The sequence below is a fragment of the Schistocerca nitens genome, chromosome 1, assembly GCF_023898315.1.
Source record: "Schistocerca nitens isolate TAMUIC-IGC-003100 chromosome 1, iqSchNite1.1, whole genome shotgun sequence".
NCBI classification, from domain to species: domain Eukaryota; kingdom Metazoa; phylum Arthropoda; class Insecta; order Orthoptera; family Acrididae; genus Schistocerca; species Schistocerca nitens.
In genome coordinates this window covers 811,583,074-811,602,149 of record NC_064614.1, presented here as the reverse complement: position 1 = coordinate 811,602,149, position 19,076 = coordinate 811,583,074, and the positions used below count along the sequence as shown (strand labels likewise).

General features: G+C 36.2%; 1 protein-coding gene across 5 annotated transcripts in view; it reads left to right on the top strand.

Annotated features, from left to right (window-relative positions):
• Positions 1-19,076, top strand: part of LOC126262599 (polypyrimidine tract-binding protein 1) — a 267,901-nt gene that overhangs the window by 210,485 nt on the left and 38,340 nt on the right. For 3 of the 5 annotated variants that reach the window (XM_049959370.1, XM_049959346.1, XM_049959363.1), the window contains 3 exons: positions 7,220-7,356; positions 12,768-12,801; positions 14,535-14,627. In XM_049959370.1, coding sequence (XP_049815327.1) covers positions 7,220-7,356; positions 12,768-12,801; positions 14,535-14,627 — 264 coding nt within the window. The remainder of the gene's footprint in view (positions 1-7,219; positions 7,357-12,767; positions 12,802-14,534; positions 14,628-19,076) is intronic. The other 2 variants (XM_049959377.1, XM_049959355.1) reach the window with 1 other exon arrangement.

Genomic DNA, 19,076 nt, shown 5'->3' with positions numbered 1-19,076 from the left:
TTGGTGTAGGTCTCATACCAAAAAACGTTTATTTTCACATTGATATAACCAAAATTAGTAATGAATGTTGCTTGTAATAGTTTATAAAAAAATATTGTGTATTTATTGTGTGTACAAATTGAAAAGAACATTCACTAAAGGGTTTGTGAAATTGCAGTCAGAAAGTGAATTTTGAGAGGTTGTGTCAAATGCCTTTTCAGAAAGAATCAAAGAAAAGGAAAGAAAATTCGAAACTTGAGTAACAACAGTTGGGTTCCTGCTACTATATGATTTACTGAGTTGGGAAGGAACTGGTTTATTTCTGTTAATTCTGATAAGCTGAAAAAAAAGATTATTTTGCTATTGTGTATCATTGCTCTGTTAGTTAATCATAACTTACATTTATGGATTATTCTTGGTTTTAATGTGGTGACGGTTGCTATAGATCTTGCAATATTAGATATGGATTCAGCAGCGTGATTGGAATCGTTGTTGCAAACATTGGCAACAAAGTAACAAGAATATTCAGTAAGTTATTAATAAAATTAAAGGTTCTTTGAATGTTTGAAAAGTTATTTTGGACTTCCTTTGAACAGTCTTCCCTCTTTACTCATGCATACATTTGAATTGCAGTTGCTTAAAACTGGTGTTTGGTGAAAAGAATGTCACCATGTCAAGCAGTCTGTAAATACTTCATGGAATATAAAGAGCTGATATTCAGTGTGGTGACAGTAGTTCAGTTGATCTCGGCAGCTGCTGTGGGCTGGATGTGGCTGCTTCGCACACTAACCTCAAACAATAATGTAGTAAGATTTTGTAAAAGGCTCTGTGGTGATGCCACAGTGTACGCAGCTATTGTTTTTGCCTGCAGCCATTCGCAGTACTGAGAATGTCGAGGGTCTACTTATACCACCTTGACTATAGTAATTTCCAGATATTATTTATCAGTAAACTTTCTTCTACAGACTTTTTGGAAGTTTTACTTTATGCTGTGCTGATGCTGCAAAATTTTAAGTATTAGCAGCATTTGGAAGCAAATGTTGTAGTCACGATCCCTCAATAATTTGCAACCATACTTACTAATAAATATCTTTCCCAAAAATCACCACAGCTCACATCTACACAACTGCTTTTATTTTTAAAATATTCTGGACAGTTGGAATCAGTTACTGTGAGTAACTGCATTGTGATTAGGTGTGTGTGTGTGTGTGTGTGTGTGTGTGTGTGTGTGTGTGTGTAGTATTGATAGAGGTGTTTCTTGGTGCCAGAATACAAAACTTACAAGTGGTGAAAATAAACTCTTATTTTAGAAGGAAGTTTAAGTGTGTCCATGTGACAATGATTCCAGTGGAATTTTGATTCCAAAGCCAGCAACGTAGGAAAATGTCTGTGCATAGACCACCATGACAATGTGTATTTGTGCACTGTTTCCTGTACCAGGGGTAAGATTCAGCTCTTCGGGAACTTTACAACCACTCGCCTTATTATCCTGACCTCGCAAGCAGTGGCTATTAAATCTTCCTACATTTGAAACAGTGACTCGGTGAAGGGATGCTAAGATGCATAGATAAAGACTGCCTTTGTCAGTTTTTTCAGTTCCGAGACAGAAAACTTTATTCTTGCAGAGGGATTGTAGGGGCAGTTATGAAAAGTGCTTAAGAGTGAACATCACTTATGTAGTAGAGTGAATTTGGTATGTAGGACACTTAAACTGCTAGTATAAACTGCTTGAAAAGGGAACGTTCACAGAAAGGGACTAGCTATCAACCCATATAAGATGGTGATGAAACATGTTATGCATTGGTAAAAAAAGAATTAATAGGCAAATACTTCAAATCCCTGAAGAATGGCAGACCCCAGGCAATTGATGTGTGAATGTTATGGAGAACTGGATTAAATGCAAAATAAACACAAAGAAACTACTGTATGTAAATATCTTCAGGGTATACACTTGCATGTACAATATGACTGCCTGCATTCCCCCCATTCCCACCTCCACTCCCCTTCCTCTTTCTCTCAAACTGTATTGCTTAACTATTTTCAAGATGTAGGTATCCTAGTTTTGTACAGATAAAATTTGTTGGTTGTGTTCATATTCAACTTCGTAATTTATGTTTTTAACTGTAAAATTACTATGTTGGGGTTGATTTGTATAATTAAATCAGAAAATTTACGTAATCATTGAACATAAATTTAAATTAAACTACATATACAGTTTAGCAATCCATTTGTTACTTTTTAGAGAATAATTTTGACATCTACAAATATATTCTGTAAGCTGCTGTGTGCTGTATGGTGGAGAACACCATGTACCACTACTTTTCATTTCATTTCCTTTCCTAGTGCACTCATAAATGGAGTGAGGGAAAACTACTGGTTATGTGTGCTCAATCCTAATTTCTTTTACCAAGCCTTCACAATTGTTAGGCGAAATGTATGTTGGCAGCAGTAGAGTCATTCTACAGTCGCCACGAAGCCTGGTTCTATAAACTTTCTCAAGACTCTTTTTGTTAAAATAATGTCTTCATTCATTCAGAGATTCCCAGTGTAGTTCACAAAGCGTTTCCATAACACTCGCATGTTGATCAAAGGAGCGAGTAACAAATGTAGTGGCACACTTCTGAATTTCTTTGATGGCTTCCTTTAACATGACATGGTGGGGGTCCCAAGCACTTGACCAATATTCAGGAATGGGTCGAACTAATGGTTTGCATGTAGTCACCTGTATAGATGAGCTACACTCTCCCAAATTTCACCCAATAATCCAAAATTGATGACCATTACTCTTGCTTACTACTTTTCTTAGGTGCTTGTTTAGTTTCATATTACTTTGTAAGACTACATGTAGATACTTAATTGACGTGTCTGTCGGCCAGAACACCACCGATACTGTATTCGAACATTGCAGGACATTTTTTTTATCTATTCATCAGTGTTAATAAATTTTTCTGCATTTGGAGCTAGCTGCTTTTGTTGGATATATTTCTGAAAAGGAGTGGGAGAGAACAACAAAAATTATTGTAAGTAGTTGGCCTGTAACTTTGGACTTCCAATTCCAGTCTGAAGACATGAGGGGGGGGGGGGGACCTGGATGGTAGAATCAAGAATTGTGAAGATGCACTAGAGAAAAGATTAAGAGATGATACTCTGCAAAGAAAGAAATTGATTATTTGGAATGCGTATACCAAAGAAATTCGTCAGAAAATTTTCATACCTCTAAAGAGAAAGTTTTGAAAGTATCTCCTGCTTGATGATGGATTAGATGCCAGAACATCTTCACAATCTGTGCAACCATTTCAAGACAAGTTGTAGTTTTAAGTTACCAAAATTTCAAAGTTCATGACCTATTTAGTTCAATTTTTTACATGATACACTAATGTTCGGATGGACATAGGCTACATATTTCTTAAATTTGTGTGTGGCACAGAAATATACATGAAGAACATAAAGGGTAAATGTCATTACTAAAAATCCCAGTTCATGATTGATTTTCATTCATTTGTTACTCAATTTTGTGCTATCATTCAAACATTTAGTTGAAATTGACTGCGAGAAAGGAAAAAAACCGTGCTTTGAAAATATGCGGATTAGTTTTCTTTCTAGGAGCTACTGTTAACTTCCCTCTTGTACCCTTTATAATAATGGCCACAATGAATAAACACATTCATTTAAAGTGGCTTTATTTCCCAATCGAAGTCTCATTTGCAGTACCGGTAAACAGCAACCAAAGTCAGAGAGTGAGGGGGGAAGAGCAAATGGACAAACCGAAGGGGAATGGGGGATGGAGGTGAAAATAGTGGGAGTAGGAGATGAAGTCCATGCTTTGAGACAATGGTGAGCTAACCTCTAAGAACAAAGAAAAGTGCGAAGACACTCTTGAATTGTGAGAAACCAGTTATATCTTATCAAAAAGTAGAACCTGAAAATGTTTTTCATAATTCAAAACCACCAAGTTAAACTGAAATTCAGAGTAAAATTACTTGGAAATACCAAGGATTCAGTTGTAGAATAGTTGGTGTCTGCTCTCCTATATTGTTGCACAAGAAAGGAAATATGGCAGGTGGTAAGAACTGTAGAGGAATATCTAGTGGCTATTACATACAAAATCCTCAGAGTATCATCTCATTTAATACCAATGGTAATTCAGAAAAGGTTGGTGCTGCATAGAACAGGCAAGGAAGTTAAAACTGATCATTAGTAACTTGTTCAACAAACAAGAATTTGTTATAAACCTTAACAGACATCAAGAAAGCACAAGACAGAGAAACACTCTTCAGTATACTGGAAGAATTTGGCACAGACAAAAACTTAGATAATAATTAAGGAAACAGCGACGGAAACGCAGTGCAAAATAAAATTCTAGGGAGAAATTTCACAACCATCTGACATAAAAGTAGTGTTAGGGAAGGTGATGGCATCAACCCTTTCCACATCAACTGCATTTTTGAAAAGATAAGGAATGAAATCTTAGACATTAAGAAAACAGATTAGGATATAAAATCTGGACAGTCACTTCCATATCTGGCCTGCACAGATGATTCAGCAGTATTTTCTCAGAAACAATGTGGCAGCTGTGCAAGTCAACCTGTTGAAAGAGATGGCAGAAAAGACTGAAGTATAAATGTCTTTCAAGAAGACAGAATTCTAAATGAATATTAAAAACGCACTAGAATTTCTAAGCGCAAGCTACGGTAGAGTAACTAAGGGAAATAATGCATATGAATGTTCTAGATAAAGAACCGAACAAAAATAGAGCCCAGAAAATGAAAATGGCTTATCAGTTAGTGAAGACATTTAAAATAAAAATAACCCCCAGTAAAAACAAAAAGCCAACATCAAAACAGCCATACAACTGCTGTGCCTTTATACAGTAGAATACCGTATTTACTCGAATCTAGGCCGCACCTGAAAAATGAGACTCAAAATCAAGGGGAAAAAAAATTTCCCAAATCGAAGCCGCACCTGAAATTTGAGACTCGAAATTCAAGGGGAGAGAAACGTTTTAGACCGCACCTCCAAACCGAAACAAAGTTGGTCCATTGTAATATGAGACACAATTTAGGTCGAATGAATTATGATACTGCTACAGTAGTTTGGTTCGTGTGGTAAGCTTAGCATTTAAGCTTTACCAGGTAATCATTGCTATGCGTAAGGCGCTCCATCCGTATTTATATGGGTATGCTTCATTTTTCACGTGATTCGTCTGGTTTGAATTGATTGCTTATTTTTTTTTTATCTGATAAGTGCCGTTCCCTTTTTTATAGATGTTTCTGTCTCTCTAAGCTCAAAAGACATTGTACTGTGTCGTGCATTGTTTGTCGCATTCTGATAATGAGTGTTTACGACCTGTCGCCGTTCGCGGCATGGTTTGCTTTTGTGCACGCTATCGCCGCTTACAATTCAAAAGAGAGAGAGGAATCGTCTCATTAGTGAAACAATGGCAAGATACTGCTATTTGTTGTTACTTACACAGCTGCTTTCTTTGATACTGATCAACAAGAACCAAATAATAGACTGTGTATGATAGCTGTTCTGAATGAAAGTTTAGCGAAAATTTTTCTCCGTTTGAAAATGTTTGCAGACACCTCTTTAGTACATTACATTCTGCACAAAATAAATTAGTCATCTTATCTGCACAGAAATTAGTAATCTTAGATTTAAAAATCTAGTCAGTTGCCTTGCTTAATTTCTGACTGTATCACTATTCAGCATAAGAATATACGAATATAAACATGACATGATATGTATGTTCTTCCACGTTTGCTGTTGTCTCACTCTAGTTTCGTAGTTTAGTAGGCAGACAGGATTTCAATGATATAGCAGCAAACACGAAAGAATACATGGCAAAATGTTTATATTTGTATTACTCTTATGGTGAAGAGAACACTGCATGTGATTCACAATTCATAAAAGTTCCTATTAGCAAGCATCTCTTGTCACAGGTAGGAAAAAATTCAGAATGTAGAGTTGGCCATATTGACAAACATCCCAAACAGTCTTGCCAGTCGGATTTTCGGAGTACACTGAAAGACTGCTACATTCGAAGATGAACAATATGGAATTTGTATTTACTTCGTTGGATAATGTATGGAAATGCAGTGTTTGAAACTCGGGGCGGAGAAAAAAGCTCGTCGGCCACCTCTTTTATAGCGCTACATATATTCGACATTAGAAGTTAGTTGTGGCAGCACCTACCAACACTTTTCAGAACTTCCGCTTACTTTGCATTCGATTCTAAGCCGCAGGCGGTTTTTTGGATTACAAAAACTGGGAAAAAAAGTGCGGCTTAGATTCGAGTAAATATGGTATTTAGTTCTCAACAAAAATCAAGAAATTAAAGAGTTATGGAAAAAGGAAGGGAAGGTGCTATGGAAAATATTTGGTCCAAAAAGCACAGGGTACTGGGATGCTGGGATGAAGAGAAGTAATGAAGCAAAAGTGCCAGAATGCAGATCAGTTGGTTCAGTGTAGTGAAAAAGGATTCCGCAGGAATCAGTGTTATGAAAACAGAAATTCTAGACAGGCAAACTTTTTGAAATAGGATTAGCGAGTTCAGGGGGTTTCAAGAACAGGTCAGAAAGCACGTCACAGTATTGACGAGTGAAAGAAAAGTTAGTGCACGCTGAAAGAATGAAGAAATACAGGAATGATCAAAAACTGGTAAGGAAATTAACTTCACGTGGTCCATAGATGGCTGAAATCGAAGAAACAAGAATTACTATGAGTAATTATCTTCAGAGAAAATCAATAAATTTTGATTGCATGTATATAAATGGTTCAGAGGGTTGTTTGTCTTTCTTTCTGCCTCCCCCCCCCCCCCCACTTCGTGTATTTCTTCTCTCTTTCCTTCTGTGGATTAGCATCCCATTAATCTAGCAAAAATGGATGAGAACTGTCATAGGTCAGCTTTAGAATTTTTGTTCTTTTATATTTATGCTTTGTTGACTTATTGGTTTGAAAGCACTACATAAGTAGTTAATACTTTTATTGGTTAATCTTGGCTCATTTGAAGAAAATATCAAACTGAACGAAGACGACACATGTCAGATTTGTTCATGGAACCTATTGAAAAATGTTAAAGGTGTGAGTAATGTAATAATCTGAAAGTAGTTAGTACTTGTAACTGCACTACACTGACACCAAGGTACTATTGTAATTAGTATTTAAGAGCCACAATTACACTAGCTCAGTAAATAAATATGTACAAGGAGGATCTAGAGTAAGATAAACTTTTTTACAGCAGCTGGGATGCCTCTAGCTGGTTTCCAGATGGCTGGTGCAGCAGCAACCACTGCTCTTGGTGGCGCTGGAATTCGCTTGGCTGGCTCACTAAATACTGGTGGATGTGTACTGCTTGTCAGCAATCTGAATGAAGAGGTATAGTTCATTACAGCTACAAAAATAACTTTCAACAGTGTCTCCCCCCCCCCCCCCTTTCCCCCTCTCGTCCTGAGTAATTGTACTGTTCTGTCCTGCACTCATGTTGTCGTAAACTGCATTCTCATAATGTTTTGTTCATATTTGCCTTTTTGACTGTTGTGATTAGAGGAAGTTAGATGTTCTGAAAATAATTATCATAAGTCATAATGATTACAGTGTTTCAAAATTAATGCAAAAGCACATATGAACATTTTGTTTGATGATCATTTCACTATGCATCTCATAGCTCACATTTGTTATGCACTGTCACAACTTTGTAAGATCCCATTAACACAATTGCCTCCAGTGTGTTGAATTGTTGCCTTCACTTAGTTTCAAATGAGTCTTGAAGAACGTGGATGTACAGGTAAACTTCATTGGTAGTATCTTATTTACTCAATACTGTGTTCAATAAAGTTTCGATGATTTTTTTTATTTATTTCAAAAGCAATGCATTTGTTCATAGACAAAATACCACAAAGAAGCAACACCCTGTGTTTAGGTTGTAGTTCTGTAAGAATTACACTACATGTGTGTGGTTATTCCAGCTGTGGGAGCTTGTTCTAGTTTGTACTACTACTACTACTTCTTCTTCTTCTTCTTCTTCTTCTTCTTCTAGGTTTCAAATTATTAAATGTACCTCTCTTTCCACTGCCCCCCCCCTCCCCAAGACATTGCACACAAGAAGTTTCATTTTCAAATTGTCACAAAAGAAATCTGTATGCTTTGTTACAACCCTATTATTTTTTCTTGACATCATTTGCCGAGACTGGCACTTGAACTCGGATGTTGCATTTGTGTGGGCTGTGTTCCAGTCTCAACCATACAAAAGGTACATTTCATCACATACTAAACTTCAGATCAAAAGTTTACTGATGTGATTCAATAATATACTAAACGAATCTAAACCTTTTGTAATTATTAATTGTGAGTCTTACTCTGAGTACAAAGGCACTCATTAACTGACTTCATTTTCTGTGGCTGTTATACAGCATATGAAAATTGAGAAAAATATACAATTATATGTTAAATGAGGAGCTATATGTTCTACTTAACTTCTGGTTGCCAACAAAGTTTGAAGAAACACTTTCTGCAGAACTAGCATCGTAGAATAAATGGAATCGCTTACACTGTATGATTGATTCAGATGCAATCTGTAGGGGTTGAGATCATTATTCCTTCCCTGTTTCTTTTCTCCTGAAAGTTTCTATTTTTTCCATTACTTTGAACAATGCCACAGGCTGGCTGCTTGGGTGAATGGTGCTATAATCATGTCCTGTGATGTATTTTGTAGTACTTGATTTCAGCAGTGAAGCTATCCATCATTTGTTCACTGTTATTAAAGGGGAATGGTTAAATTCCCTCATCATTCATTGCAATATTCGTCTTGCTCGTACTTCACAACAGCAGAAATTTGTTTCGGGTCACCCATTATAGTCGTACGTGTTTGCAGTGAGTGCTCCTGATGCTTAAAGCATGTTTACATAATAGCAAGCGGTAGAGATTTTTTGTAAAATTTACTGTTAGCTTACACAGCAAAAAGTGTAAGGGCTCCGTTCTTGGAAAAAATTGTGTGTGTGTGTGTGGTGTGTGGTGTGTGGTGTGTGGTGTGTGGTGTGTGTGTGTGTGTGTGTGTGTGTGTGTGTGTGTCAGTTGCCAGCAGGTGTACGTCTGCCATGGATCTGGACATTCAAAAAATGTGATTAAAGCAAAGATTGTGTTTTACATTGTTTTATTTCTATTTGTGTCCATTTTGTCAGCTAGGTTAAAATGTTAAATATTAGGCAGCTCAGTAAGTTTGAAAAGTGTGACAATGAAATAGATCATGCTTCAGTAGATACATCAGTCACTAGAAATAGCCTTTTGAATTCTCTGTAATTTTTGTTTTTGGTATTATAGTCAGTTTGTTATTTATAATTTAATGAAATGGTTTGTTGAGTTCACAGCTTCCCTTGTAAGCCTGTAAATTGTTATTGAACAGTACATTATTTCCTTAGAATTCTGTGTGTGTGCATTTTTGTATGGAATGTACTTCTTTGGCACGGTTTTGAAGATTGCTGAGGTGAGGTGACATTTTGTAAGGTCTTATTTACTTGTTGGTATGGAATCGCATCAGTTTCCCTGCTCTGTCAGTCTTACCTTCACTCATGCATTGCCAATGGCACTCATAAGGGATAGGATGTAACGAGTTGAAAAAGTAGTCGTGGTCTGTACTGTAAAGGACCACTGTACAGAACACTCCCGTGGATATTGTGTGCATACGGGCATGCAGCTCTATCCATCCAAAATCAATTTTAAGCTTCTTAATTGTAAGAAATTCAAACAACTTGTCATTGGATATTATAATTGGCGGTAAAAAGACCAAATTCTTATTTCTAAACCAATCCTATTCAATGCAAGTGCAGTTAAATTTTTCATACCCGTTTTAATTGTATGTTACATACAATTAAAATTCCTCCTGAAACAATAGTAAGAAAATATCCCAAGAGGCTTAAAGTGTTGTTGTACTCATAATACAAGGTGTTGATATACCAGGTGATCAAACAGTCAGTATAAATTTGAAAACTGAATAAAACACGGAATAATGTAGATAGAGAGGTACAAATTGACACACATGCTTGGAATGACATGGGGTTTTATTAGAACCAAAAAAATACAAAATTTCAAAAAATGTCCGACAGATGGCACTTCATCTGATCAGAATAGCAATAATTAGCATAAACAAAGTAAGACAAAGCAAAGATGATCGTTACAGGAAATGCTCAATATGTCCACCATCATTTCTCAACAATAGCTGTAGTTGAGGAGTAATGTTGTGAACAGAACTGTAAAGCATGTCCAGAGTTATGGTGAGGCATTGGCGTCGGATGTTGTCTTTCAGCATCCCTAGAGATGTTGGTTGATCACAATACACTTGCGACTTCAGGTAACCCCAAAACCAATAATCGTACGGACTGAGGTCTGGGGACCTAGGAGGCCAAGCATGACGAAAGTGGCGGCTGAGCACACGATCATCACCAAACTATGCGCGCAAGAGATCTTTCATGCGCCATCTGCCGGACATTTGTGAACTTCGTTTCTTTTTGATTCTAATAAAACCCCATGTCATTCCAAGTATGTGTGTCAATTTTTACCACTCTATCTACATTTTTCCGTGGTTTATTAAGTTTTTCAAATTTATACCGACTTTTTGATGACCCTGTATATATGGAACCAGTGGTGTAGGCTACATTCAAATACAATGAATGTTGTTTGGGTGAAGCCCCCCTTTAATTAGTGGTTATGACTGAAAGGAAGATATTGTTAGGTACTAGGGTATTCCCTATGCAAAAGTGGATAGAAAAAGGTATGAGAGCCTTTTTCGTTAAAACTATTTGACACACAAGTGCTGGCAAATACTTACCTTTAAGGAGCGAAATGTACAGTACTGACAACATGCACTTATGGAAATAGCTATCCTAGCTTGTGACACTCTCCAGTAGAAGAGGTGGATAGATTGAGGAAGATTTTATAAAAGGCAGAACACTCAAATCACTCACTAAGATGAGAGGGACATATTCTTGCAACAGATGGGTGCCTCTCATCCTGTGACCTGTTGTTCCTTTTTAATATCCTCTAATCTCTCCACCACTACTTCATGAGGAAGGAACTAAGAGTTCCACAAGCCAAGATATGGTTTTTGCTAGACGGCAGGCAACAAATGCTCGGTAATAGTTATAACACTGGTGCAGCCATAAAATGTTAATAGCATGAGAGTTTTGCAGCAACTCTCTTCTTTCTTTCCCCTCCCAGGAAAAGTATTTATTACTTCCAAGATTTACTTTCTTCTCAGTTTCTCTTGTGTTGCCTTATGATCAAGTGTAAATTCTCGATAATTGCAGGCATTTTGTTCCTGTGACACTTTATAATGGTTTGGGTTTTTAATATTGTTGAGAATGCCTTATTATGTGTAGCGAGAATGTGTGTTGGTTTCAAATGAAACATTCTAGCCAATCACAGTGTGTATTAGGGCATGACCAGAAAATATGTTCTGTTCTTTATAACACCTTTCATAATTACTGGCATAATTAATTATGAACCTGTTTTTGTGCATTTTTGTTGTTTGAGGAGATAATTACTGTGGACAATTGCTTTCCTGAATACAAATTGTTTCAGAAATTGGGTAGTTTAAACTTTAAATCTTTTTAGTGGGAACAAATTCAGCAACAAAATCGTAAAAGACATCCAAATATAATATTTTATACTCACACTTGGATGTGTAATAGCACAGTGTTTATACTGCCTGTTCTGTGGCATAACATGTAGTAGCAGCTGCAACCTTTAGTGTATTTGAAGTCTTGGCATTGATTTTCTGATGGTAAAAATCTTACTTCCAGATAAGTGCATTAATACTACTATGCCGATAAATAGCAAAGACAGTACTTCGCATGTTTCATTATATTTATAAGGAATTCATTGACCAGTAGGGCATAGAGTTCATTATGCATTCCCGGTTTTGTTTGCTTAAAGTGTTCACTTTACCAGGTACATGCAACATTCACATGGCTGTTAATATTACATCTATTTCGTAAGTCATTGGTCTGTTAATTGAATCTATTAGACGCATTTCTGGCCCATTGTTTTGTGGTGATTGCTTATATTCTACCAATTTTTTAATGTCAAGAGTGGCCATCACAGCTGTTTGTTTTGTAACCTCTTGTTTTAAAATGTACACGACAATACTTATGGCTTAATGGAGAATAACAAGTTTTTGCTTAACAAGAGTCTGTTATTTGCAGCTGTAACATTCAGCTAGCTGCATGGTTACTTTTATACTGAACTTTTTTTTCCCCTTACATTCACACTCATCATTCCTGGTAGAATATGTACTGATTTTTTTTCCAGAACTAACTATCTTCTAGACTAGTACTTGCTGGATTCTGGTGTCCTATCACTACTGTGACATGGAACATCTTGCCACAACACAGTGTAGTGAAGTTATGTTTATCTCATTAGTGTAAATCTTTTGTTTATAGAATAAGCTAAAACTTCAACTATGAAACAGAGAAGAAAGCAATGTATGTTTATTTCCAGCAGTAATTACTAAATTTTGTTCCATTAGTATCATTTTGTTTTTAACTGGTAAATTAATTACATTGCTTTTTCTCTGAAAACATGAGTTTATCATCATTACCATTGTATCATGATTTAATTTTCTCAATCTCTTTTTGTTTCTCTTTTTTTCCAAACATATCTTCTCCGCCTGACCTGTGTGGTGCGGTGTGTCCCCCTGCCCTGGACATCAAAAAATATATTTAATCCCACTGCTCTTCAACTATATGAAAATCTACGCAAATATATATCTACTTCTGCTCTCTCTCACTTCGTAGATGGTCACGCCTGAAGCTCTCTTTACCCTATTTGGTACGTTATGCACACAACTTTTTTATTATTAATTACCATTAATTGCTTTGTTTTGGTTTTAGATAATGTATTTTTTTCTTTAGAGATTTTCCTCACTTTTAGATCTAATTAGTTTGTTGTTAATTTTCCACCTGCATTGTAGGATAATTGAACATTTCTCTAAAAAGAACTGTTAACATCATGCATTCTGGATTAGGTCTGTTTTTTAAGAGCATGTGACTAACTGAGCTTTTGTAGCAAAAGTACTTTTTCATTTTTTGTTTTGCTTCATTGTGAATTCATCTGTCATTTGTACTTTTCATTGTTTCAGCAGATTCCTGTTGTGCTTTGATATAAAAATACTTTTGTAAAATCTCATAAAATATACATACAATTAGTGTGTGCACAGCTTCATTGAAGTTTCCTGTGAACACACCCTGTAGCTTGACTAGGCTTTCACATCAGATTCCATAATGAATTGCATGCAACTCAAAAGGAATGTTATTCTTTGCTTGAAACTGAACAGTGTTTACTTTTTCTGAGTACCACTAAATAATTATTTTTTGGAAGATCATTGTGGTGTTCTTGCTTATGCTTGATTGTGTTTTCAGTTACAATTCAACATTTTATTTTTGTCTATATAAGAAAATTCTTTCCTGTTTCATACTTCAGCTTGTGGGTGTTAAGTCTTTTTGTTTACTTCTTGTCCGTAATACTTCTATTCCAAGTTTTACTTGTGCTCTGACTCTGCAAATTTATTTTGGGAAACATACGAATGGAGGCCCAAAACTTTTTTCTGTTCAGTTGAAGTTTGGCCTAATCAGATCATAGTAGCAGGATTATCGGAAATATTTTACGAAGAAGTAGACTGGTGGTTGCTATTTCAGTTCTTGAATTCTTGAAAGGCCAAATCTGTAATTTGGCAGTGTAATAAACTTGGGCGGGGGGGGGGGGGGGTTACTTTTTTAAAACAAAAGGATCTATATAAAGTGGAGCTGAGTAATTTCAAAATTATGTCTTCATGGTGTAGCAGTAACTATAAGCTGCATCCATAACTGGTAAAATAAACTGCTCTTTTCGTGTTCCATATGTCTTCTAAAGTTTTAGTTCCATTAGAGGAAGTAACTCCTTGTTTACCTGCTGGGTCTTTGTGTTTTAAACAAAATCTGACTTACATAATGTAGCAAAGATACAAAGTAGAAATTGTGAAGGTACCTATGTGGGATGTTGGACAGATCCATGACTTAACAAAATAATTACTTAATCAAAATGTCATATTGTGCCAGTATTTTAAACAGTGTTATTTATCCAATAATTTCGGTTGTTTTGAATACATCTATTTTGTAGCATTATGTAATCATTTTAAAATGGGTATTTTAACATGTAGATGTAAGTCTGGACGTCCCTGTCCCTTTGAAGAAACTGACGGTGAACTCATTAATTAATATAAATTACTGTCTTGCTTTTCAATTTCGAATTTGATCTATGAACTGTTGCATGGTATCAATAAATCTGGACATGGAAAATGCAAATAGCACATTTGTTGTTGTGTAGTGCTGCTGTGTTCTCAGATTACACTAAAATGAGGCAAATAACAAAGCTCACAAACAGAGTGCAGATAAACAATTTTTGAACTGTCGCACTTGTAACCCACAGAATTATATAACTGAAAATAGAGAAGAAAATAGTCCCTTTCAAGTTGATGGCCCTTGTGTAGTATGCTGCACCAAGTTTACACTTTTGTTTTCTTTCAGGTGTGTATGGCGATGTACAGCGTGTGAAGATCTTGTACAATAAAAAGGATAGTGCCCTTATTCAGATGGCTGAACCACACCAAGCTCACTTGGGTAAATGCAGTTACAATTTTGTCCCGCTGCCATAAAATTTTAAAATATTATAAATATTTGAAATACTTTTTTTTGTTAAATTGCAATTGAAATCATGGCTTTTACTTGATGCTCTGCCAAATGCGGTAAAATACTTTACCTCTGCAGTGTGAGTTACCTATTTCTGTTATTTAATTACTCTCTGTTTACTATATTTGTAGTTCAATTGAATGGGTTTCAAATCCCTGAGCCATTGGAAGGTCTAATGAGTTTCTTGTCTCATCCTTGATCATTCACAGCTTACGCTTATCCATCCCTAATGACCCCATTGTGAATGTTGTTAAATCTTAGTTGTCGATCACTTTATTTCATTGTAACTCTTTCCTTTGCTTTTTGATTTCTTTGCGACAATATAACAGATAGCCAAAAACTCGGGTTTGATTCCTCACCTGAAACTTCAGTAATCTGAAAAGTAGTGAGAAGTAGTATTGTTTGGCTTAGTCTGTTTATAAACATTTTGTGGCATGACACCATGTCACTTGCGTATTAATCACAAAAATTCCTTTGTTCAGAAAGTAATTACTGTTGTGTTCATTTTTCCCCAGAGTAACAGTAGTTGAGACCAAAAATAGAAAACCTCAAAAGTTTGTGGTTGTTTGTTTTTTTTTTTTTTTGCGACATTTAACAAAAATAGAGACCCATTTTATATGACAAATCATAGATACTGAAACATGTTTGGTAAAGAATAAAAAGAGAACTTCATGTTTCTCAGCCAGAGCTTAAAAAAAATACTGGGTTTGTGTCAATAACTGGTACACTAATCCACATGGGGACGACAAAGTAAGAACAGTGACATTGTCAGTCGTGGCAAGACAGAGAGGAGTCGTCTGATGCAACGAAAAATGAAAAACTGAAGAAAGAATACAGAACAGCATGTAGATACAAGCTAATGTAGATTGATTTGAAGGGTGAGATGCATTTTGTGCAATTGTAGAAGCAAATTCAGAAACAGCATCATGCAAAATCATTGTGGTGATACGCAGTATAACAAGAATATTGGAGATGTTGATAGATAAGATCATACATTCCTGAGTTACCGGCAGATAAGATCATACATTCCTGAGTTACCGGCACTGGGCTGTGTCCTCTGAACTACAAAGGGTCATAAATTGGATGCTCGCCTCAAAACATTCAGATTATCTCACCTTTAGTAACCAATTTTCTGGACTTTTTGCCAAGCACAGTATGGAAAATATTAAAGGCGGCGTGGCGTATGCATGAGAATAAGCTTTCAAAAAACACACAATACTGTTGCTTGGAATGCGAGTAGCACCTTGTTTTAAAACCTTATTGATGGAAAATGTTCTTTAAATTCATGATAAATAAAACGTAATGTACTTAAATAAATTGATTGATCCCAATCCATTTTAATTTTGATTCACAAATGAGAAAAACAATGTTTGCAGAGTGAGAAATGTGTGATGAGACAGCACCAGCCTGCACTAAGGGAAAGAGGCAGAGGTGTATGCTCATAAAATAATCACTTAAGGGTGTTAGAGATGAGTGGAAAAGTGCTGATCAAAATTCTGCCTTCTGAAAGATGTAATAAATATCTCATAATTACAGGTTGTCTTCAGTGGGTTGTTGTAAATTTTGTAAAAGATTACTGATTGGATTATGTTATAACATCCAGCACTGATAAAATAAAGATACCACTAACTGACATCAAAAGAAATGCTTTGAAATAAAAAGTATTGTTTCAAAGAAGTTACGTCACAGCAACCAACATAAGCAATAGCGTAGCTTAATTAAGCTTTTGCAGAAACTGTTACCATAGATAAGCATTCCAGATATTAGAATATTAAATGTCTGATTTGCAATTAAACACACATCCCCCCAAAAAAGGCTTTGTAGCAAACATGTTCATTTGTAATGTGGTTTTAGTTTTATCTATTGCAGGCATCATACCTAGTGTAGGACTAAAGACATTGTCAGTAATTGTATTGCTTCTAAGTGAAAAACATTTTGCAGAGAATGCACTAAGCGAGTAAGTTGAATATATGTAACTTTAGTGAGATACATTATTCTGTATTTTTAGATAGTGGTATACCAATACCCAGTCACAGGGGTATCATAGTTCAAAAGTTTGTGGCTGTAGCAACTCATCACCACTAAGAAATTGAGATCGTAGCATTTTTTAGGCAACAAGCAGCAAAAATTGATGCGTGTGTGCTAATGACAGGAGGTTGTAATCTTTTTAACCCTTTGACTGCTGTTGACAAATTTAGCATTTCAATTTTTCCTTCCACACTACTGATTAAACTCGTTGCCAATCTCTTGAGTACTGATGGTGAGTATAGGTGCACCATCTCTGTTACCAGTGTGCTGCTAATGATTTTATGCATACAGCAGAATTTCTGACCCATATTGGCAGTTTCCACCATCAACAGGGCATTGCACTGTTTTTCTCATCATCTGTTCTACAGAGAAAATAGCAAGGCAGCATAGTTGCAATGAGGAAGAGATCCATGAAGATACATCGAGCAACAGTGATGATGAATTATTTTATGACAAGTGATAACTCCTCAACGGAATCTGAAAGCAACAATCTTAAGCCATCTGTCACTAGATTAGGTTTCAACAAGAGATGCAATTGTTGTTGTTTGGAATCTGAAGTATCTGAAAGCGATGGTAGCTTTCAACAAGGATTACCTAACTTGGATCAGGAACTGTTGATTGAAAAGGTGTCTTTACATTTTTGCAAATTTGTAACAACTGTACATTCGCAACGAAGGTTCAACGTCAGAAATTAAGCTTGACACGTACAGTAATGTTCGTTTCAGCGGTGACAAATAGTAGAGCAATGGCAGGAGTTAAGATAGTAAGTTCTACGGAAGTCATAGGGTGAGGCTTGCCATTCTTGTAACACAGCCTCGTGCGATGACTACTTAGTGCCCAGCTACCGTATTTACTCGAATCTAAGCCGCACTTTTTTTCCGGTTTTTGTAATACAAAAAACTGCCTGCGGCTTAGAATAGAGTGCAAAGTAAGTGGAAGTTCTGAAAAAATGTTGGCAGGTGCCACCACAACTAACTTCTGCCGTCGAATATATGTAGCGCTACACAGGCATGCTTTGCAGACACACAGATAAATACTGGCGCCAAAACCTCTGCGTCAATAAATAAATTTAAAAAAAATGGTGGAAGACGGGCTTTTTTCTCCGCCCCAAGTTTCGACCACTGCATTTTCATACGTTATCCAACGAAGTAAATACAAATTCCGTATTGTTCATCTTCGAATGTAGCAGAATTTCAATGTACTACGAAAATCCGACTGGCAAGACTGTTTGGGATGTTAGTCAATATGGCCAACTCTACGTTCTGAATTTTTTCCTACCTGTGAGAAGAGACGGTTGTTAATAGGAACTTTTATGAATTGTGAATCACATGCAGTGTTCTTCACCATAAGAGTAATACAAATATAAACATTTTGCCATGTATTCTTTCGTGTTTGCTGCTATATCATTGAAATCCTGTCTGCCTAATAAACTACGAAACTAGAGTGTGACAACAGCAAACTTGGAAGAATATACATATGTCATGTTTATATTCGTATTATTCTTATCACTAATAGTGATACAGTCAGAAATGAAGCACGGCAATTGACTAGATTTTTAAATCTAAGAAGGCTCTAATTTCTGTGCAGAATGTAATGTACTAAAGAGGCGTCTGCAAAGATTTTCAAACGGAGAAAAATGTTTGCTAAACTCTCATTCAGAACATCTTCTATCATACGCAGTCTATTATTTGATTCTTGTTGATCATTATCAAAGAAAGCAGCAGTGTACGTATCAACAAATAGCAGTCTCTTGCCATTGTTTCGCTAATGAGACAATTCCTCTCTTTTTTTATTTTAATTGTAAGTGCGGTAGCACGCAAAAAGCAAGCCGTGCCGCGAGTGGCAACAGGTCGTAAACCCTCATTATCAGAATGCGACAAACAATGCATGACACAGTACAGTAAGGCATTTTCTGCTGAGAGTGACAAAAACACCTATAACAAAGAGAATGGCACTTACCAGATCAAAGAAAAATAAGCAATCAATTCAAACCAGACGAAGCACGTGAAAAAGGAAGGGTACCCGTATAAATACGGACGGGGCGCCTGACGCATAGCTGTGGCTACCTGGTAAAGCTTAACTGCTAAGCTTAAGATTCGAACCAAAGTACTCTAGCTGTATCGTCATTCATTCGACCTAAATTGTGTCTCATATTACAATGGACCAACTTTGTTTCTATTTGGAGGTGCGGCCTACAATTTTTCTCTCCCCTTGAATGTCGAGTCTCAAATTTCAGGTGCAGCTTAGATTCGGGAAATTTTTTTTCCCTTGATTTAGTCTCATTTTTCAGGTGCGGCTTAGATTCGAGTGCGGCTTAGATTAGAGTAAATATGGTAGATAGGTAGCAAGCAC